Here is a 23,335-nt window from a genome sequence, read left to right as displayed (position 1 = left end):
AAGAAATTCTCCAAGAAATATCTGACTCAATTAGGAAATGCAACATAAAGATTATGGATATTCCAGAAGAAGAAGAGAAGAAAAAAGGAGCAGAAAGCTTGTTTAAAGAAATAATAGCTGAGAACTTCCCAAACCTGGGGAAGGGGCTGGAACTACAAGTAAAAGAAGACAATAGACCTCCTAATTACATCAATGTAAAAAGACCTTCTCCAAGGCATATATGAGTAAAACTGGCAAAAGTCAACGACAAAGAAAAAATATTAAGGGCAGCAAGACAGAAGAAAATAACCTACAAAGGAACGCTTATCAGGCTTTCAGCAGTTTTCTCAGCAGAAAGCTTCAGGCTAGGAGTGAGTGGAATGATATATTTAAAATTCTGAAAAACAAAACATTTCAGCCAAGAATACTCTATCCAGTGAAAATATCCTTCAGACATGACAGATAAATAAAAACCTTCCCAGATAAACAAAAGCTGAGAGAGTTCATCACTACAAGATCCTCCCCACAAGAAATGATCAAGAAAGCCCTCATATCTGAAAATAAATAAATAAATAAAGCCTTGAGCAAGGAGATAAATAGACAAAATCAGAAAGTTACAGCTCCCTATCAGAATGGGTTAGCAAACACTTAATTATAAAATTAAAGATAAAGGGAAGCATCAAAAATAACTATAATCACTTCATTTTAACCACAAACTTACAACACAAAATGAAATAAGTTGTGACAACAACAACTTATATGGGGAAGAGGAAAAGGATGGGATCTGCTTGGACTAAGGAAATAAGAGACTGTCAGAAAATGGGCTACTCATCTACAAGATCTTTTACACACACCTCACAGTGATGACTACATAAAAAATCAGAACAGAGACACAAATGATAAATAAAGAGAAAACCATCAGAGAGAGCCACCAAACTAAAATGGCAATTTGAAATACACAGGAAGAGAAACAAGGGAAATACAAAACAACCAGAAAAAAAGTGATAAAATGCAGCATTAAGACCTCATATATCAATAATGACTCTAAATGTAAATGGATTGAATTCTCTAATCAAAAGACACAGAGTGGCTGGATGGATTAAAAAACAAGACCCAACAATAAGTTGCCTCTAGCAAACACATCTCAGCTCTAAAGACAAACACAGGCTCAGAGTGAAGGGATGGAAGATGATACTCCAAACAAATGGCAAACGAAAGAAATAGGTATTGCCATACTTCTATCAGACAAAGCAGACTTCAGATAAAAAAAGGCAATGAGTGACAAAGAGGGGCAGTATATAATGATAAACGAGATGCTCCACCAAGAGGACATAACACTTATGAATATAGATGCACCTAACACAGGAGCACCAAAGTACATAAAGCAACTACTAATTGACATAAAAGGAGACATTAACAGCAACATAATAACAGTAGGGGAGCTTAACACTCCACTTACATCAATGGACACATCATCCAGACAAAAAGTCAACAAGGAAATAGTGGAACTAAACGAAAAACTAGATCAGACAGACTTAATAGATATATATAGAACACTCCATCCAAAATCAGCACAATACACATTCTTAAGTGCACACGGGACATTCTCAAAGATAGACCATATGTGGGGAAACAAGGCAAGCCCCAATAAATTTAAAAAGACTGAAATCTATTAAGCATCTTTTCCAATCATAATGCTACGAAACTAGAAATCAACTACAAGGAAAACCTGGGAAAGTGACAAACATGTGGAGATTAAACAACATGCTGCTGAACAACCAATGGATCATTGAAGAAATTAAAGGAGAAATTAAAAAATATTGGAGACAAATGAAAATGAAAATACACCATACCAACTCATATGGGATGCAGAAAAGTGGTCCTAAGAGTGAAATTCATAGCAGTACAGGCCCACCTTAACAAACAAGAAAAATCTCAAATAAGCAATCTTAAACTACACCTAATAGAACTAGAAAAAGAAGAACAAACAAAGCCCACAGTCAGCAGAAGGAAGGAAATACTAAAAATTAGTGCAGAAATAAATGAAATTTAAACCAGAAAAACAATAGAAAGGATCAATGAAACTAAGAGCTGGTTCTTTGAGAAGATAAACAGAATTGACAAACTCCTAGCCAGACTCCCTAAGAAAAAAAGAGAGAAGGCTCAAATAAATAAAATTAGAAATGAAAGAGGAGAAATTACAACAGATACCACAGAAATACAACAGATTATAAGAGAATACTATGAAAAACCATATGCCAACAAATTGGACAATCTGGAAGAAATAGATAAACTCTTAGACTCATACAACCTCTTTTTGAGAATCAAAAAGAAATCAAGAAGAAACGGAATCAAAAAGAAACAGAGAATCTGAATAGACCAATCACAAGTAAAGAGATTGAAACAGTAATCAAAAACCTCCAAAAAATAAAAGTCCCGGACTACACGGTCTCTCTGGGAAATTCTACCAAATATTCAAAGAAGATTTAGTACCTATCCTTCTCAAATTATTCCAAAAAATTGAAGAAGACAGAACACTTCCTAACACATTTTATGAGGCCAACACATCACCCTGATTCCAAAGCCAGACAAGGACAACACAAAGAAGGAAAATTACAGGCCAGTATTGCTGATGAACAGAAATGCAAAAATCCTCAACAAAACGTTGGCAAACTGAATACAGCAATACATTAAAAGGATCATACACCATGATTAAGTGGGATTTATCCCAGGGATGCAGGGATGGTTCAACAGCCATAAATCAATCAATGTGATAGACTATAGTAAAAAACAAGGAATATTAACCATATGATCATCTCACTGGATGCAGAGAAAGCATTTGACAAGATCCAACATCCGTTTATGATAAAAACTCTCAATAAAATGGGTATAGAAGGAAAGTACTTCAACATAATAAAGGCCATAAATGACAAACCCATCGCCAACATCATACTCAGTGGGGAAAAACTGAAAGCCATCCTTCTGAGAACAAGAACAAGACAAGGGTGTCCATTCTCGCCACTCTTATTCAACATAGTATTGGAGGTTTTGGCCAGAGCAATTAGGTAAGAAAAATAAATAAAAGGGATCCCAACAGGCAAGGAAGAAGTGAAACTCTTGCTAGTTTCAGATATGATTTTACATATAGAAAATCTTTAGAAATTATTAGAAATAATCAGAAAACTATTAGAAACAATCAACAACTCCAACAAAGTTGCAGGGTATAGAATCAACCTACAAAAATGAGTTGCATTTCTATGCTCCAACAACAAACTAACAGAAAGAGAACACAAGAATACAATCCCATTCACAATAGCAACAAAAAGAATAAAACATCTAGGAATAAATTTAACCAAGAAGGTGAAAGACATATACACTGCAAACTATAAGACATTATTGAAAGAAATCAGTGATGACATAAGGAAATGGAAAGATATTCCATGCACATAAGTTGGAAGAATAAACAGTTAAAATGCCCATATTACTTAAAGCAATCTACAGATTAAATGCAATCCCAGTCAGAATCCCTATGACATTCTTCACAGAAATAGAACAAGAATTCTTAAATTCCTATGGGGAAACAAAAGATCCCTAATAGCTAAAGCAATCCTGAGAAAAAAGAACAAAGCCGGAGGCATCACAATCCTGACTTCAAAATATACCACAAAGCTATAGTAATCAAGACAGTATGGTACTGGTACAAAAACAGACATACAGATCAATGGAACAGAGCTGCAAGCCCAGAAATAAAACCATATATCTACATATAGCTAACCTTCGCCAAAGGAGCCAAGAACATACAATGGAGAAAGGAAAGTCTCTTCAATAAATTGAGCTGTGAAAACTGGATAACCACATGCAAAAGAATGAAAGTAGACCATTATTTTTCGCCATACACAAGAATTAACTCAAAATGGATTAAAGATTTGAAGGTAAGACGTGAAACCATAAAACTCCTAGAAGAAAGTAAGGGCTGTATACTCTGACATTGGTCTTAAAAGGATCTTTTCAAATACTGTGTCTACTCAAGCAAGGGAAACAAAAGAAAAAATAAACAAATGGGACTACTTCAGACTAAAGAGCTTCTGCAAGGCAGAGGAAACCAGGAATAAAAAGAAAAGACAACCCACTAAGTGGGAGAAAATAATTGCACATCATATATCCAACAAGGGGTTAATCTCCAAAATATATAAAGAACTCATATAACTCAACAACAACAAAAAACAACCCAACGAAAAAATGAGCAAAGGATATGAACAGACATTTTTCCAAAGAAGATATACAGATGGCCAACAGGCACATGAAAAGATGTTCACTGCCACTAATCATCAGAGAAACGCAAATCAAAATTACAATGAGATATCACCTTACACCTGTTAGAATGGCTATAAGGCAAAAACAATAAATGTTGGAGAGGAAGTGGAGAAAAGGGAACCGTCATATACTGCTGGTGGGAATGCAAACTGGTGCAGCCACTATGGAAAACAGTATGGAGATTTCTCAGAAAATTAAAAATAGAACTACCATACGATCCAGCTATTCCACTACTGGGTATTTATCCAAAGAACCTGAAATCAACAGTTCAATGAGATCTCTGCACCCCTATGTTTGTTGCAGCATTATTCACGACAGCCGAGACGTGGAAGTAACCCAAGTGCCCATCGACTGATGAATGGATAAAGAAGATGTGGTATGTATATGGAATACTACCCAGCCATAAAAAAAGACAAAATCGTCCCATTTCCAACAACATGCATAGAACTTGGGGGTATTATGTTAAGTGAAATAAGCCAGAGAAAGACAAATACTGCACGATTTCACTCATATGTGGAAGATAAACAAACACGTGGACAAAGAGAACAGATTAGTGGTTACCAGAGGGGAAGAGGGTTGGGGGTTGGGCAAAAGGGGTAAAGGGGCACATATATATGGTGACTGACAAACAATAATGCACAACTGAAATCTCACAATGTTATAAACTATTATCACCTCAATAAAATATAAAAAATTTTTTAAAAAGAATAAAGCGATATCTCTATCAAAAATAAAAGGAAGGAAATTGCAACACAGGCTACAACATGGATGAACGTTGAGGACATTATGGGAAGTGTAGTAAGGCAGTCATAAAAAGACAAATACTGTATGGTTTCACTCATACGAGGGACCTAGCAACGTCAAATTCATAGAGACAAAGTAGAATGGTGGTTGCCAGGGGTTGGGGAGAGGGGATATGGGCATTGTTCAATAGGTACAGAGTTTATCTTTGGGGTGATGAAAAAATTCTGGAAGTGGATAGTGGTGATGCTTGCACAACAGTGCAAACGTACTTAATGCCACTGAACTGTACACTTAAAAATGGTCAAGATGGTAGGGCCAGCCGTGGTTGTCTAGCAGTTAAGTTTGGCGTGCTCCGCTTTGGCAGCCTGGGGTTCAGTGCCTGGGCGCGGACCAACTCCACTCGTCTGTTAGCTGCCAAGCAGTGGTGGTAGCTCACATAAAAAAGGAAAAAAAGGAGGAATATTGACAACAGACGTTAGCTCAGGGCAAATCTTCCTCAGCAAAAAAAAAAAAAAAAAAAAAAGACGTTAAGATGGTAAATTTTATGTTGTGCGTACTTTACCACAAGTAGAAAAACCAAACAGAACAATTGGGATAGCAAAACAAAAAATCCAATGACCACATTTGTAACAGTACTGAGTGACAAGGCAGGCCCACAAACAGGAAAGTAAGAGCCCCTGGGAATACACCACCAACCACAGGACGTGGGTGGTATCAGAGGGAAGAAGTGGAGAGGAAAAGTGGCTGTTGAGGCCTCGAAAGCCAAAGTCCCCAAACTGCCATCACGAACCACCAGGAGCTGGGCAGGCCATTGTAAAGAGCCGTGGAAAGTGGGCGGGACTTCACAGGCTCCAATTTGCCAGTAAGTACCAACGGTGAGACACTGGATTTTAAAGAAAAACAAATCCTTTGGGTATTCAAGCAAAAAGACGAAGTCACTACAAGGGAAAGAAATTGAGACTGTCATCAGATTTCTGACTGCCGATGCTTTACGCCAAAAGATAACGGCTGAAGTTACTAAGTCTCTCAACGAAAAATAAGGTGAGTCGAAGGTCTTAGATCCAACCAAACCGGCCTTCCAGGTAAAGGCCGCAGGTGAACTCTTCCCCACAGCTCTCAACAGAAACTCGGGGACAGTGCCCCCACAAACCCATCCTGAAAGACCCGCCAGGGAGCGCTTCAGAAAACCACATGACTGCAGAGTCATCCCCACAAATCCAATACACATCTGCCTACAGAACTGAGAGTGATAAATATGAGGAGGCAGTCTGTTATGTGACGGCTACATCCTCTGAAAAAGTAGACAGTATAACCATCAAAAGACGGGGGAGAATGGGGAGATGACAGAAAAAGCACAGCATGTCTGTGGACCGCCCTGCAGGAGTGACCTGGGAATAAAGGGCTATCGCTGTGACAGAGACGCTGGGAAAGGTGCGAAGAGGTTACTAGCTAATTTCAAACACTGCTCAAAGTGTGGGCGCACCAGATGATAAGACCCTTCCCCCCTGCCCTCCACAGCCAAAAGAGCAAACCAAAGGACTTTTGTAAGGTTAGTACTATTAAGGTTATCACTAAAACAAACATACGAACCCTCACACCAAAAGACAGACAGACAGACAGGAAGAGAGGAGGGAGAAAACATCAGGGAAAAGGAGAGAAAGAAGGTAGACTTCTGTGAATACACTTTGTCTTATTGATTTGACATCTGAATTATGCTAATATTTTACATAATTATAAAATGAAATTACAGTAGAAAAGCAATCCCTATGAAACAAATAAACCTAATTGTTCATATAAAAGCGATGGTGGCAGAACTACATGGAGAAGAATTAGCCCAAGTGACTCTGAAACAGAGCAACTTGACTGTCCAGCCCTCGTGGGACTTCCCTCAGGATAAGACGGATGCCAGCACACAGCACTCATCAGACGGCTGCGGAGCCGGGAACGCTCTGGGATACTCCCTTCCACGAAGGAGCTGGTGCTGATTTGATGGACTTAACATTGATGGCACTGTGCTTACATTTCAGAGGGCATCTCTGTCTTTTAAAGATACATACTGAAATATTTTTAGATGAAATGGAAAAAATGTATGAGTTCAAGCTTAAATATGAATATTATCCATAAGACCTGATATAAATCAAGAAAGCTTTTTGACACAAATCTTTTTGTGTAAAGCAAGATGTCTTTTGCTGTCTCTTTTGCATAGCATCCTAAACCTTAATATAGTTTAAGCCCGCTTTCTTAAAGTTCTAAATAGCTCTCTGACCCTTTCCAATCTCCAGAAGAAATATCCCTTTAACCCCGGTCCCACAGTTACCCTTCTTGCTAAATCCCTCCCCAGTTCAGAACTAGCCAGCCCTCATGGTCTAGTGGTTAAGATTCTGCGCTCTCACTGCCACGGCCTGGGTTCGTGCCCCAGTCAGGGAACCACACTACCCATGCGTCAGTTGTCACACTGTGGTGGCTGTGTGTTGCTGTGATGCTGAAAGCTCTTCCACCAGTATTTCAAATACCAGCAGGGTCAGCCATGGTGGACAGGTTTCAGCAGAACTGACAGCCTAGACAGACTGGGAAGAAGGACCTGGCCACCCACCTCCAAAAAAACATAGGCCATGAAAACCCTGTGAACAGCAGTGGAGTACCGTCTGATATAGCACTGGAAGGAGAGAGGATGGCATGAAAAGACTGGGCAGGGGTCCACTCTGCTGTCCACAGCGTCACTAGGAATCAGAACCAGCTGGACGGCACTAACAACAAAGTTTAGAACTCAGTGAAGCAAAACCGATACTTGTTTTAACTGAAGAGAAAGGAGCGCAACGGTAAAGGCCCAGTATACTGGTCTCTTTTCCTCTCCCTTTCTGGTTTCTCTAGGCCTAGGGTCTAGCATTTGGTCACAAGCACTGCAAAATTAAAATAAGTAACGCATTTAACTGTTATAAGAGTCACATCTAACCCTTAAAAACACATACACATCCAGAGAAAGTCATCTCTAAACCTTTTTTGTCAATATTGCCTTATTTTTCTCTTATGGTTCTGTTTTAAACAAAACCCTTCTGCTCCACAATTCATAATATCACAGCCCTGTCTGAAGAGCAGTGCAGAGCTCTGAGTTGCCCATCCGCCCACTCCCTCGTATTTCAGCCCAGGCGTGAGCCGGGTGTGAGCAAGAGGAAGAGGGGAGAGTCCACCTAGGAACTCGGGGATGGACAGTCGGGAGCTGAGGAGTAAACGGACGTGTGTTAAAGGTAACATATATAACCACAGAAGCACAGAAGGGTCATCAGCTCTGCTGGAGGAAGGGGAAAGATTAAGAAAGAGGATATATTTCAGCAAGGCACTGAAACAGTATTCTATCGAGTAAGGAGGCACAGTCCAGTAACAGAACTAACATCATAAACAAGAAAAGAAAAGAGAGGGCAGAGGCGGGTGAAATACACGGCACGTTCCGCTACTCGGGGAGGCAGGGCACGCAGGGCAAAGAGCACTGTCTCCGAGAGCTGGCCCTCCTGCACCAGCCACGTGTCCAGAGGCAAAACGAGTGGAGCGGCTGTGTCTTCGCTGAGTTAAGACAGCGGTACCGGTTATTTCTGAATTGTTTTGAGGATAAAAAAATGTTTTAAAATGCCTCGCAGAGTGCTTGTGCACTGTAGGGTTCAATCACCATGAGTTCCCTTTGTCGTCCTCCCTTTGAGGCGAATGCAGGGTCTGGGCGTGTTCTGCAGGAGTGGAGGAGGGCAGCAGCAGACCAGGCGGAGGGGTGGGCTGGGCCAGACCAGCCGCGCTTCAAGGGTGTGCACTTTACAGTGGGCAATGAGGCACCCACTGAAGCATTTTAAGCAAACGATTTGGTCTATATTTTAGAAAGATCATTCTTTTAGTGGCATGGAGGACGGACTTCAGACACACACGAAGGAAGCTGTTAAATAATTCAGGCAACATAGGAGCAGGGTCTGCACACCCGCAGTAACAACGGGCACCGAGACCAAGCGCTGGACCCGAGATCATTCGGAAGGTGTATTTCCAGGCTGGATGTATGAATCTGGAGGCAGAGGGAGAAGGCAGGGAGCATGTTAGAAAGAAAAAGTCTCCAACTGAGACAGCAGATGAGAGAACAAGAGGACTACTGATATTAGCTAAGGTTGACTGCATATCTCTACTCTAGGCAAAAGAGGAAGAAAAAGCAAAACTCAGACAAAGAACATGGAAGCCTCTTTAAGAAAATGTTACGCACTTAAAGCGTGCATGTGTGTGTGCAAGCAGAGGGCCCCCCGACACATGGGCCATCTAGACATCCAACACGTCCACAGACGGCAGCTCACAGGCCCCACCTCACAGGAGAGGAGGAGCCAGGAGACAGTGTGGCAGCGGTCGGCTGCCATACCACTGTCCACCCACAGGGAGGGCGAGCAAAACTCACAGAAGTGCACGCTCTCAGCCCAGCACTGGGCCCTGGACTGACAGGAGCTTTCTTCTTTTTGCTTTTGCTGCCCCCTGCTGAATGCTAACAGATCAGCCTTACTGTAACAAACTTGGAACAAAGATGAAAAGTTCATCAATATTTAAATATGGAAAAGATGTCATCTTCTGTATGCCATAACCATAAATCACACAGCTCGCCTTCTTTCACTTTCAGAGCCTACCCTGGGCAGCAAAAGCAACTGAGGCCAAAAAGCATTACTTCATCCCACAACAATCAGAGTCATGTGAAATCTGCCTGATGGGCGACAATCAAAGGGATCATTATCAATTCACGAGAACATTTAATGATCAATTCAGATATTCGTGTGAAGCGTACGCACACTAATATTATGTTTTATTGCTCTCAAATACATAGAGTAACCTGAACTAACCTAAATCATCAAGTAGCAACTTTTAGGGAACCTGATTTCATCAGGAATAAGAGAAATTGGTGATTATTATATCAATTATATTTATTATACCAACTATATTAAAGTTAGTGTTTCTTATGTGCATTTAAATTTTTCTCCTCAGGAAATTAATAGATGGATTCCTGCAACGTTAGAGAGTTTATCAGCATGATAATATAAATCTGAACCTTTAAAATTCAACCCCATTCCAATACATACAAATTCTAAATTAGGACACAGATTAACCAGACATTATTCTTTCGGTTTATAAGAACTAAGCCCCTGATTCTTCTCTGAAGGCACATTGAAGAAGAAAGTTGATAAGGAATACAACTTGGGATATCAATCATGGGAATTAACCAGAGGGTCAAAATCTGACCTCGCCTCTGTTAGCAGGGCAACCTCGGGCAGCTGTTCGCCCTGCAATCTGTTTCCTCATCTGCACAGCGTGGGTGTGCTGAGACAATTAAATAAGAGACGCCACAGCAATGTGCAGGGGCTGCCACACAGGGGCCCATGCAGCTTAGTTAGGTCCCAGTGCTTTCTAACCAGTGGCTTGGAGACAGACTTCTTGGGACTAGCTAATTACAAACCTGAAATTTTTCTTTTGGAATGTTCCTCCGGGCTCCTTTGGCTAAAATCAAAGCCTCTTCCACTCTACGGCTTGCTAGAAGATCCTGTATTTGTTTTTCCAGAGGTAATGGAACCAAGATGTAAACTCCTTTACTTGTGGCGACAATCACTCTGCCTGGGAAGAAATTCAACACCGTTGGAAAGGGAGAGAACACACTGCCTGCAAGAAAGCCTACCGCTGCCCCCAAATGGGACCTTATCTGATCTGTCGATCGGTTTCATCACAGCGTTCCCAACAGAGACTTCCTGGAGAAACGATAAATTACAATGCTTCTCTTTTCTTCTTCCCATAGTGTCAACTGTCAGAAAGGGGCAAACCCTTAATACTACATTTCCAAAGTATAAAATATGCTTTTTTGCCTTTTTTCATTCAAAAGTGCTGATAAATTTAAAATCAACTGAGTAGATACATAATATATAGTTCCACTGAGGTTGCAGAGATCAATTTTGGGAAATTATAAATAAGAATTATGATATACCTCATATAAAAGTTTTAAAAATTCTTTGCTCTCCAGGTTAGTTAGTTACAGAAAACTGAGACTACAGTGCAGCATCCTGAACCATGAGATAATATTCCAGATTCATCCAGATACACCCAAGTCTTGGCATTACCTCAGTTTCCCCACAGCCCTGAGTTAACTGACCCGTGGCCACCGCTGCCGTACTCCCTTCTCCGGTGAGCCTCGCACAGGCGGTCCACCAGAGGGCTGGGGTGCAGTCCAAGACGGGCTCCTACTACAAAGCGCTTAAACTGCGTCCTGCTCCTTCTGGAGGCACCTTCTAAGCTAACTACGATCTGCTTACAGGAAGCAATGGGACATTCTCTTCTTTCTGTCTGAAGGATAGTTCAGTGTCAGCCAAGCCTTTCCTGCTCCCTCTGCTCTTCTCTGCTGGAATCCTTCGTTTCTACTCCAGTCCCAGCGTCTGGTCTAAGCAAAGGCTTCATCTGTCCTTGCCTGGACCCTCGACACATCTTCCTTCCTGGTCTCCTAATCTGCTCTCTTTTCTAGATTATCTGTTTTCCATATCACAACCAAAGTAATTTTTCTCATCTCTGATGAGATTCTGTCCCTTCTCTGTGCTGGTGTCCCTTTTTCCAGGAAGCTTCCCCTTGTTCCCACCGACGGTGGGTCATGTTATCAGCGTCTAGTTGCCCACGGCCCCCTGCGGCCCCCTCTAGCACTCACTGTACACAGCACTGTGATACTGTTGTGATACTGTTATGAAATACGCTCCTCCAGTGTGTGTGTCAGGGCCCCAAAATGGAATCTGACATGCTTAATGTGGGGGCTGTGCGTCTTAGTAAGGTTCTATCCCCAGCAGCTAAAACGGGAAGGGCGATGTCTGCTGAGCTAAAATCCTTAAATGGCAAACCCAATGTATAAATCTAAATGAGTTGCTGGTTTGAAGGAAATATCATAAAAGGCCTCCTTAGGGTAACTTGGGAAATCTGAAGGCAGGATACTGGAGTTCATTTTCTAAGGTGTGAAAACAGCTTTGTGTTATGCAGGAAAATGCCCTTATTCTTAGGAGATGCTTGCTGAAGAATTTTGGATTAAGCATAATGTCTTCAACTTACCTTCAAATGGCTCAGGAAAACGTTACCAAGTGTTGAATCTAGGAGCTGGTGCACAGGGGTTCATTTTTTCTTTCAACTTTTCAGTACATTTGAAAACGTTTACAATAAAATTCAGGAAAAGTAAAATAAATCCTTCTCTTGGCTCATGGATGCACAAAGAGGAAGTTCCTCCCTGACTGCCCCGGTCTGCTGCAGCCCCGTCTCACCTCCTCACACACTGTGCACGACAGTCACACGGAACTGCCTGCTGGCCCGAAGCCCAGGGATTCCTCTTGTCCAGATCTGTATGTGCCTCTCTCTACCTGAAGGTTCTTCCCCACATCTGCTTGGCTTGACTCATCCTTAAAGGTTTGGCTCAAATACCACCTCCTTCAGGAAGCCCTCCCTGATATTTCTAGGAAATACTTCCTCCTCTGCTCTCCCAATTGGCCTTATTTTGTTTATATGAAGCTCTTCAACTGCTGGAGCTATTTGTTTAAAAGGTCTATCTCCCCAATAACCTTGGAGAGGGCTAACCTCGGGCACAGAGATTACACTGCCATCATCCGCATATCTTCTGTGCTTAACATAAGGCCCAGTTCCTAATGGGCCCTTAATACTTACTGAAGAAATATCACCGTAAAAGGACTGATAACTAAATCTCATTAAGACTTCTGTGTAAACCAGTACCTTCAAAATCCTGTAGAATGTGGCCTTCCTTAAAGGGCAGGGTCTGCTTTTGCTGCTGATCCAACATGCTGTGCACCGTGATGAACTCGTCATCAAGCGCAATGACATACGGAAAGCAGATGGCCGCCCCGACCACGTTCTCTGACCAGTGCACGGGGGCTCGCTGCGATATCCCAGCGACGGTCGCAAACATGCCTAGGGAAACAGGAGGAGTTAGGGGGGGGCCTTCAAGTGACCCTGGCATGTCTTTTTCCGTAGACGAGTCTGGATGCAGAATAGCCCCTGCCTCATTATACTTCAAGACAGGAAAGGTAATGCAATATGCTGAGTGTGTGAAGAACCACATGACTCTATGCTTGGGGAGAGGACTACCTTCCCCAGAATGAGTATCTTACCTTTACTTCCAATTTAAAATGAGGTTAGCGCAGCCCTGATGGCCTAGCCGTTAAAGTTCGGTGCATTCTGCTTTGGTGGCCCCGGTTTGCTTCCCGGGCACAGAACCACAGCACTCGTCTGTCAGGAGCCACGCTGTGGTGGCTCACATAGAAGAACCAGAAGGACGTACAACTAGAACATGCAACTACGTACTGGGGCTTTGGGGAGAAAAAAAAGAGAGAGAGAGAGGAAGACTGGCAACAGATGTTAGCTCAGAGCAAATCTTTCCCAGCGAAAAAAACCCTGAAGTTAAAAAAATGTTCACATATACCCACATGAAGGTTTATAAAGCACATGTCCCTACATGTGGAGAAAAAGTTACTTTCAAACAATTTCAGAAGCTTTGCAAGCTTTCTTTCCTACCCAGTCCTCCACTGGTTTGCATCTCTAAGGTACAGCTCTCCCTTCCTTCCACGTTCATTCAAACATTTACCAAGCACCTCCTCGTGCCAGGCACGCCCCACAGCGTCCCACCAGGAGCCGGCCCGCTCAAGCTGCAGTCTCACTGTGGACGACCTACTCCACCATACAGGCATAAAACCAATTTTGCAACTCAAGACAGCTGTTAAGTGTTTGTCAATAATAACATCCACATTAAATGACAGTGCGCCTACCTTGTACATAAAGCACTGAGCTAGTCATTTCCAAATGGGCTGTATATAGTCCACAGATACTACGGTTTACCAAAATTAATACATTCGCCAAGTAAAATCAATCCATTTTAACTTAGTTTTCAAAGTAGTTGACAAAAAACACCTTTAAAAACAGCGTGCTGTTGCCTGCAAACAATAAGATGCTGCTGCAGGAGACAAACGGTTTCCAGCACACACGACAGAGAAGGGCGAGAGGGAGAGAGGTCCGGAGGGCACTTTAAGATCAAAAGAATGGAAAGTATCTCAAACATCCCACATGAGCAGAACTCCTAAACCTATGAAACCACTGACCCTTCCACATCTTCTGTGGTTACAAAGACTGAAATGTACTGAACTGGATCAGGAACAAACAGAGCCCTTCTCCTCTATGCTGGGCTGTGCCCCTTGGGTCTCACACACATGCACACGGCCTGCTCTCGCCTACACTCTGAGCTCTCCCTGCAGCCTCGGCACTGGGCCTAGAACACCTATTTGGCCCTGACTGCCACTTTAAATACTGGCTCTCGGCATGGTAAGTAGCACCAACTGAAACTCTGTCAAGACGACAAGACAACAGCCCTATGAGTGTGAATGTGAGAGTGTGAGTGTGAGCGAGAGAGAAAGTGCACATGTGTGCGTCTCCCATGAAGGAGCCACAATGGCCTAACACAAACCATTCTTTCACCTTAAGTATTGCCCTTTGACCCTTTAAAGTCTCTAAAAATCATTATGAAAAGGACCAATAACCTAACAGAAAAACAGACAGCGTATGAATCACTAATTCACAGAAGACAAAATGCAAATGGATAATAAATTCATGAAGAGATTTCGAAATTCATTAGTAATTAAAGGAAAAAAAAATAGAAAACCAACTTCTCCCTATCAGATTGGCCCAAGGTCATAGACTGACAGCACTGAGCGTTGGTATGGCGTGAGGAAATGCTTTTTGGTATTATCTAATAAAACTGAACAAATTCAGTGATTCTTCTTTTAAATCTATCACCAATTGATAAGTACAAGAATGGTCACTGCGGCATTTTTAATAATAATAGAAAATTGAGCGTAATGCTCCAAGAGTATAGAACTCTGGGTGAACTCATCAAGAACAGAAAAAAAGCTCATTTATTAAATGAACAAATAAAAAAGAAAAATTATAAGTTAGCATGTTAGGCATCACCTTAAATTCAATAAACATATGCTAAGTGCTTACTGTACGTCAAGCACCAAGTCAGGTACAAGAGACAGACGAGACACAGTCTAGGAACTTGCAGTGGTGAGGGGGTTACGGAAAATACACGAGTAATTCCACACCCGAAAGCAAAGCCCGGCGGGCTAAGGGTGTAACAGGCTCCAGGGCTCTCGCTCCTCCTCCTCAGCGCAGCCTCCCCACTGCCCCGGGCGGCCTTTCTGAAGCACCTGTGTCCTGTGACAAAGTCAGGGGATGCTCCCCAGGTCCCCTTTCCAGGTCAGCGCCACTGGCCCTGCCCCTGGCCTGGCTTTCTACCCTCCCTGCCCCAGCAGGGTTGGCCCTGTGTGGGGACACAGCCCCTCCTCCTGCCTCCCCGTGACCCTCCTGCTTCTGGCTGCTGGAGCCTCCCGGCCTCGGTGCCATCTTCCCCATGCAAGCCCGTGGGTCTGAGCACTCAGCTCTGACTGCACTTTCCTCCCTGCCTCAGCCCCGGAGAGCTTAACATGCTAACTCATAATTTTTCTTTCTGTATGTACTGGGGAGGCCAGGTAGCAGCCTGCCACTGGGAAGGAGGCCTCGACGGGGCCAGGGGCACAGCAGAGGAAGGGGTACGCCGAGAGGTTCAGGGCACCTGGCACCTGGCTCGGTGGGAGGAGAGAGAGGGTGAGTCAAAGGCCAGCAGGGCAGGGCTGTGGGTGCAGGGCTGGCGAGGAGGCCCTGGCTGCGCTTCCAGACGTGGAGGGAGACTTCCGGGAGAGGGGCCCACAGCCCAAGCGCTGTCTCAAGGGTAACAGCACCCTTCCCGAAGGGAATGAGTTGTTCCACGGAGCACACGAGGAGCCAGAGCAGAATCAGGAGGATGGAGAGAACGTGGTTCTGCAGCGCGCAGCCAAGCTCGAGGCCACGGGGGCCTCTTGTTCTCATTCCATTCCAGAGCAGAGAAGTCAGGGAGTTCAACGGAAGCGCAGAAAACTCTGCTGAGATGGCTCAGAGCCCAAAGGTGAGAGCCACCAATAAGCACAGTCCGCCGGGCTGCAGAGGTGGGACAGTCACCTGACTGAAGGCACAACGCCGGCACTGCCAATGTCTTACAGTAACAGAGAGGACACAATTAAAGCCTGAACTAACCCAGCAACTGTAATGCCAGAGTATTCAAACAGCATCTAAAAATGCTGAAACAGAGGAACGCGAGGTGCAAAGCTATCGACACCAGCTCTGGTGGAGGAAATCAGGTTCGAGGTATCTTGAATTTTCCATGCACTTAGAACCAGGCAGCTAAAGGGAGCCTAACAGGAAAGATGTTCACGCCGCCCTTGCCCGGGTGTTTGGCAAAAGGTAAACTGGTGAAGGACAAGCACACAGCAATCCTGAGGATTCTGCTGAATTTCAGGTCAAATAACCATGCTCTGTATAGCACAACTCTCACGGGAACAGGACACCAAAATGTTGTCCACCCTTGTTCTGGAATTAAATCGGGCTCACTGTATTTGCCCACTTAAGGCTAGGCATCACCGGACCAGGAGACTATGCAGGGCAGAGGTCCTGACATGAATGTTCGTGAAATGAAAAGGGCAGAGCCACAGGTCAAGAAGAAAGGCTTCCACACCAAAGGAAAAGTTGAAGATTTCCCCAGAATAAAAGAGCAGAACAGTAACTGGCAACTGGGGGGTCCAGGTCTCACAGTATAAGGGACCAGAGATCCACTTAAGAACAGAGGCTACTGTTATGAACACCCACCCATGTCCTAAGTAGGTGATAAACTATTATTTCTACATTGTTGAAGGAGTGCAAGTACTATCAACATGCAAATATAACAAAGTTGTAAATGGTACACCTTTAAAAACCATTATTTTTAATTGTGCCCCTTCTAAATCTCCGTAGACCCCCTTATCTGAGCTGGGAGGGGGTGGAGGTCATACGTGGTGAGGAGCAGCTCAATTATGTGCACTTTTCAAGAAGCAATATCAAAGGGTGGAGTTTAAAGTCACAATAATCAATTACATTACAAAATTTTCAACAAAGTGTTGCTTAAAATAGTAAAATTTAAACTAAGGTAAAAAATTAAGAGCAATTTCTCATGACACAGGAGTGGGCACGGGTGATCCTCAGGGAGAAAGTCAGCCGGCAAAATGAAAGTATGTGGCTTCCATATGTTTAAAGGTAGACATGCATCCATGATGGTAATTGGTTTGAACTTAATTTCTGAAGCCATGTAATGTAATGATGGTACTGATTACTATGTTATATGCAGGATCTGCATATAGGTAATGTATAAGAGAGCTTACAAGGGATCTTCCACTTTGCTTATAACTGTGGCAATTACAAGCAGAACAACAATTAGGAAGGCTGGTTCATTTAGCCTGGTGTCCGTGTAGTTGACGCAGTGTAAGCCTGGGGGAAAATGCATCCTAAGTATGATTGACTATTATTTCCCTTCAATCTTAACACTAAAACCAACAAAAGGATATTGATGGGAGTCAAATGTTTTCACTAAAGTATTTAAAACTAAACAGTTAGGTATTGGTGCACAAACAGGCAAACAGACAGATGGAACAAAACAGGAAATCGAGAGACAGACCCAAGGGCATGAGGAAACTTAGCGTACATTAAAGGCAGCCACCTAAATCAGTGAGGAAAAGATGGAAGCTTCAATCAGTTTTTTGGGATAATGGCAGCCACACAGAAAGATAACATTGAACCCATTCCTTATACTCTTCACTCTAAAAAATGAAACCATACAAGTACTAGCAGAAAACAGCGTGACTTTGCCCATAACCTGGAAGAGGGGGAAACCCATCCCTAACTATGACTCAAAATCAAGAAACAATGAAGTAAAAAGGTTAAGACATTTGATTATTTAGAAATGTTTAAGAACAGCTTTTGCATGGCAAAAACTGGAAAGAAGTATTTGAAACATATAACAGACAAGTTGTTATCTCAAATACAAAGAACACTAAAATAAAATGCTAGGGAGAAGAACAGATAATTCCCATCAAAAGAAACACAAATGGCTCTTGAATGTATGAAAAATGCTCAGTCTTGTTCTTGTTCATAAAAGAGGAATGCAAATAACTACACTGAGATACCACTTCTTCTCATGCACTAGACTGGTAAAAACATGAAAGTTGGTCAATGTACTCTACTCTTGGCAAAACTGAGAGAAAGCAGGCACTGTCATACGCTGCTGGGGACGACCTTTATCAAGGGGAACATGACAGCACCTAGCCAATTTTCACATGCATCCACACTTTGACTCAGAATCCCAGCTCCAGAAAGCTTTCCCACAGTTGCACTGGAAAATACAAAAAGACAAGTCCCTGTCAATACCATCCGACTGGAAAAAGGAAAACAAATGCCCACCAGTACCAACAGGGGACTGACTGAATTAACTATGGTACCTCCACACGATGAAGAAGATGCAGCTGCAAAAACGAATGAGGAATATCTCTGTTATGCTATGAAGTGATCTCCATAATACAGTTAAGTAAACAAGGCCAAGAAAGGGGGAGATACAAATATTTACATATTTGTTTATATTTTTATTTAAAAATGAAAGTACAAGCCATAAAAGTATAGGTTACCTATGGGGGAAAGAGAGACTAGGTAAGGAGACAAGATCCAAGCTCTCTGAATACACCTTGCTGTATTGCGCTGACTTGGAACTTTGTAAATATTTACATAGTAAAAAAATAAAAGCGATTTCTAAAAATCGAAAGTAACATGAAATAAATTAATCTAACTGTATATCCAGTTGGTGACATAACCACACAGAGGGTCACTAGTCCAAGTGAGTTTAAAACACAGTGCTGTGACTGCACACTCCTAATGGGTTAGACATACACCTTAAGGACAAAAAACTATAAACAAGCCAACTTTTTTCAGTACTCAGACTGTGGGAAGAGCGGTGCTGGTATTGTTAGTCTGTTCTGTGTCCTGTGGGATCCATCAAAGGAACATTTATGTTGGGCTGGCAGTTTACTAAGCTCTGTGGTGTGGGTGAGAAGAGACACAGGTATGCAGACAGATGGGGTCAGCGCCCTGGAGCCCTGATTGGTTCCATCAGGATGATCTCATAACGGATTTTATGTTTAAATAATGCCCACTTCCTAGCTCTGTCTACTGAAGAGACCTAGAAACAATGGACAACTAGCACTTCCAGCATCGAGACTGTGGTCTCTAAACATCAGGGTCCTTGGAGAAGTGGCTGAAGCCAGATCTCGGGCAGGAAATGTCCGAAGTGAGCCTGGAACACCTGTCACACCAGAAGGCAAGGAAGCTTGCCACATTCTAGGGTCATGTGAAAAGGACTCAGCAGTCAACCTGCCTGAACTCCCACCAAGCACAGATGTACCGAAACACACCATATACATTTAGATCCATGATTCCTAATGGCACTTTTAAAACAGTCACTCCTCTGGAAGACAGAAGGGATCACCTTCTTGAAAACCGTCTCACCTTGCCTTTCTTATACAATGTACCTGGGGGCAACCAAATCGTTAATGATACGTTTATCTTCACCAAAGCATTCCAGTTAATATAGGAGGGAGGAATGGCAGGATAGAATGTTGCCACTGGGTAGCCCCTAATGGTTTAAAGGATCTAGGCAATGCTCATTAATGGTTATTAACATCATAGAGATAAATGAAGAAGTCTTGCCAGTCGCCAAAACAAGCAAATACAACAATCCTTGACTCTGATAAAACCTGTCATCCTAATTACCACTTTGTAGGAAACATAAAGGTCAGTCAGACATCTTAAATAATACAAGGGGCTGAAATCATCAAAATCCAGACTGTGGGAAGCTATAGGCGAAATGATCCAATTTCTTCAACAAAAAATTAAAAATACAAAAAGGAGAGGAAAAATAAAGGTAAGAGAAACAACAGATCTACCAACCAATTGCAATGTACGGGTCTTATGTGGAATCTGATTCAAATAAACACACATATATACTTAACATAAATGTATGTATATACGTATTTATGCATGTCTCTGTGTGTGTAATAATAGGAGAAATAGGACATGCTTGGATATTTAATGATATTAAGGAACTACTGTTAAATTTTTTTAGGTACGCAATGGTATTGTGGTTTTCTCTTTCTTTTATAAGTGACTTAGGAACACGCACTGAGATATCAACAGATGAAATGCTGCGATGTCTGTGACTGGCTTCAAAACACAGTGGGCGTCGTTAGGTGTATAAATCAAACAACTGGCAAGGAGCTGGGTGATGGCAACATCAGCTTCATTATAATATTCTCTTTACTACATATGTTTATATATATTTTCCATAAACAAAAAATTTCATTAAAATTGGACCTTTTTCTAAAAGTAAAAGTGTTTGGGATAAAGAATTCTTTTTTCAAAAAGTAAAAATCTGAGCTATCAAGTCATGAAAACACATGGAGGAACCTTAAGTGCCTATTACTGAGTGAAAGAAGCCAATGTGAAAAGGTTATGTACTATATGACGTCAACTGCATGAGACTCTGGAAAGATCAGCAGTTGCCAGGGGTTGCAGGGGTGGGGGGGATGACAGGCAGAGCACAGAGGATTTTTAGGGCAGTGAAGATACTCCATATGATATTACAATGATGGGTATACGTCATTATACCTTTGCCCAAACTCATAGAAACGTGCAACACCAAGAGGGACCCTAACGTAAACTATGGACTCTGGGTGATTATAATGTGTCAGCGTAGACTCACTGATTGTAATAAACATACCACTCTCTCGGGGGATGTTGGCAACAGAGGTGGCTATGCACATGTGGACAGGGGGTATATGCAAACTCTACTTTCCTCTCAATTTTGCTGTGAACCTAAAACTGCTTTAAAAAGTAAAGTTTATTAAAAAAAAAAAAAGTAAAAATCAAGAAGTATACACTAACTACTTCATGACCAGAATTTTTGTTTACAAGAAAATGTATCTGTACCCATCACTTTGAAATGAGATGCTCACACACACACTCTCTAAGGTTAAAGGCCACCAGTGTTAAGATGGACTCAGCAACACCTGTGGATCACAGACACACACACTAATTCTAATCTGAGCCGTCCACGACCAAAGGGAAACACCAGGAGACACCACTGAAGTTGACAGCTCAGATTCTTATTCTCAACAAGGCCGCCCACAGAACCAGTAAGACCATACAAAACAGCCGAAGCCCTTTCAAGGAGCCAGCTACCAGAAACTTTTTGGTGGGTGAAACCGCAGTCAATAAAAGAGAAAATTATGGACATAACACTGAAGTCTCCACATCTGAAAATACCTTTAAGTGGGCCACCTCAACTCTGCTTTAGAATGAAGAGCTCAAACAATCAACTGACAAACCCAGCCACGCGAGATCTTATAAGGAAGTCTTACAGATTGGAATTTTTACAGTTATTTACTTAAAGGAATTTTATCCCCAGAGCCATCTTCACTTTAGCACACTTAGCACAAAATAAAACTGGTTTTGAGACTGGCCTATTTTTGTTCCCTGAACCCCACATTCACAACAATCTAAGGAAATTTCAGCAAACACCGGTTATGCAGTTCTGTTTATATCTTGCCACATAACCTCAATGTTGGCAAATACTCTCCACGAGTATCTATTTTTCACAACTAAAATCTCCCTCTCAGATTTCAGCATGACTTAACGGAGACAATGCAAAGAGAAAGGGCAGATCAGAGGCAGTGGTTCCCGGAGGCCTACAGCACCCCGCTCACCCAGCCCTCCGGGGCCCGCCAGCAGGAACTCCTGTCTCCCTATCCTCTTGACGATCGGGCGCTTCTCCTCGCTGCAGTAAGGAAACAGGTCCTGGGCGACGCCCGTGCTGTAGTTGAGGATTATGTACTGGGTGGTCAGAGCCAGGCACAAGAAGTGGCCGTCCACAGCCACGGCCAGGGGCTGCTCCGGCGTTGACACTTCCCTGACGATCTGAACCCGGTCCTCGTACACCATGAACACCTGGATGGTTCTGCGTTTGACCGAGATGATGCAGACTTCCACGCAGAACGGGTCCCCGCTCACAGGGTTCTCGTTCAAGGCGAAGGCCGTGGCCCCTTTGATGCGGGCCCCTGAAGGGACAGGCTCCAGGCTCATCATGTTGACCAGAGTTATGCAGTTGTCGCAGAGCACCAGCAGCCTGTTGAGCGCCGACGCGGCTCGCAGCTCGTTCACTGGCTTCTTGAAACCCAGGTGTCTGTGCAGCTGCTTAGTGGCAGTGAATGTGGCTGTCCCTGCGGGCAAAGTGTTCTCCTCCAGCAGGAAGTGGTAAACAAAGCAGTCGCTGGTGCCCACGTAGAGGTTCCTGCCGCAGCACTCCACGCATTCTATGTTGACGCGCTCCTTGTCGCCCATCAGCAGCTCCCGCTCAACGGCGGAGACCAGCGAAAAGGCCTTGGTGCTCATCATGTCTGCTGGCTGGTCTGTGGGAAGAGGAAAAGAAAAAAGTGAACTTAGAGTAATGAGGAATAAGCGCAACCATGTCAGGTCGCAATAAATAGACACTGATTTCTCAGTTATATTTTCAGTGAAAACAGGAAAGGAAAAAAAGATTTCCCACTTGGTCTCCTCCCACCAGACAAATGGGAGAGCCCAGCAGGAGAGCACGCCCGTGTGCTGCTCATTGGGTGCCATCCTGCTCATCCTCCACAGAGCGGAGACCTGACTTTCTGCTTGGGAGATGCACCTGCGGGTAGAAGACGAGCATAGGATTCACCCATGGACAGCATAACAAAAACATTTTGGAAAAAGGCAAAAACGATCCTCACTGGTCTTCCCGAGCTTCTCTGGCCACTTGATTTTGAGTTTAACTCAACAGTGGGACGCAACTACATCGTGCTGTTAAATCCTGCCCCTGGGATCTTTCCAGAAACACTGAGGCAGGAACCACACCTTGGATTCCTTTGCATTCTTCCCGAGGATGCATGCACGTTGGCCCAAGCACCGTATTTGGCTCCCAGAGTAAACATGTTCACGTCCAAGTAGTAAAGATGGGCCTCGAGTCTCCAAGTCTCTCAGGTGGGGAGTTGAGATGGTGGATTTGTGAGAAGGCTGCGGACATTCAGTTAACGGATTACTTCCCCTGGAAGAGAGACTGCCCCACACCCTAACCCTTGGTTCCCTGCTTCTTCCCCTGAAGAGGACTCTGGTTTCACACTCCACAAAGTCACTGGCAACAGAAATAGGCGAGACGGCCTTTCCCTGAGTTTGCAGCCGGCCAGAAAGGAGACGCACACATGGTAGTCCCTGGCATCCTCTGCAAGAGAGGGAGATCAGGTAGCTCCGAGGAGAACTGGAACACCCG

General features: G+C 43.2%; 1 protein-coding gene across 1 annotated transcript in view; it reads right to left on the bottom strand.

Annotated features, from left to right (window-relative positions):
- The window catches only part of TGFBRAP1 (transforming growth factor beta receptor associated protein 1), a 44,387-nt gene extending 21,333 nt beyond the window's left edge, over window positions 1–23,054 (bottom strand). Inside the window, exons 1-4 of the mRNA XM_046661645.1 lie at window positions 22,924–23,054; window positions 21,753–22,454; window positions 12,787–12,981; window positions 10,499–10,653 (exon numbers count right to left, since the gene is read on the bottom strand). Coding sequence (XP_046517601.1) covers window positions 10,499–10,653; window positions 12,787–12,981; window positions 21,753–22,454; window positions 22,924–22,957 — 1,086 coding nt within the window. The 5' untranslated portion in view covers window positions 22,958–23,054. The remainder of the gene's footprint in view (window positions 1–10,498; window positions 10,654–12,786; window positions 12,982–21,752; window positions 22,455–22,923) is intronic.
- Between the last annotated feature and the right edge of the window lie 281 nt (window positions 23,055–23,335).

The sequence above is a fragment of the Equus quagga genome, chromosome 5 (genome assembly GCF_021613505.1).
Source record: "Equus quagga isolate Etosha38 chromosome 5, UCLA_HA_Equagga_1.0, whole genome shotgun sequence".
Taxonomy (NCBI): Eukaryota; Metazoa; Chordata; class Mammalia; order Perissodactyla; family Equidae; genus Equus; species Equus quagga.
The sequence above is the reverse complement of the archived record's forward strand: the minus strand, read 5'-3'. Positions and strand labels throughout refer to the sequence as shown.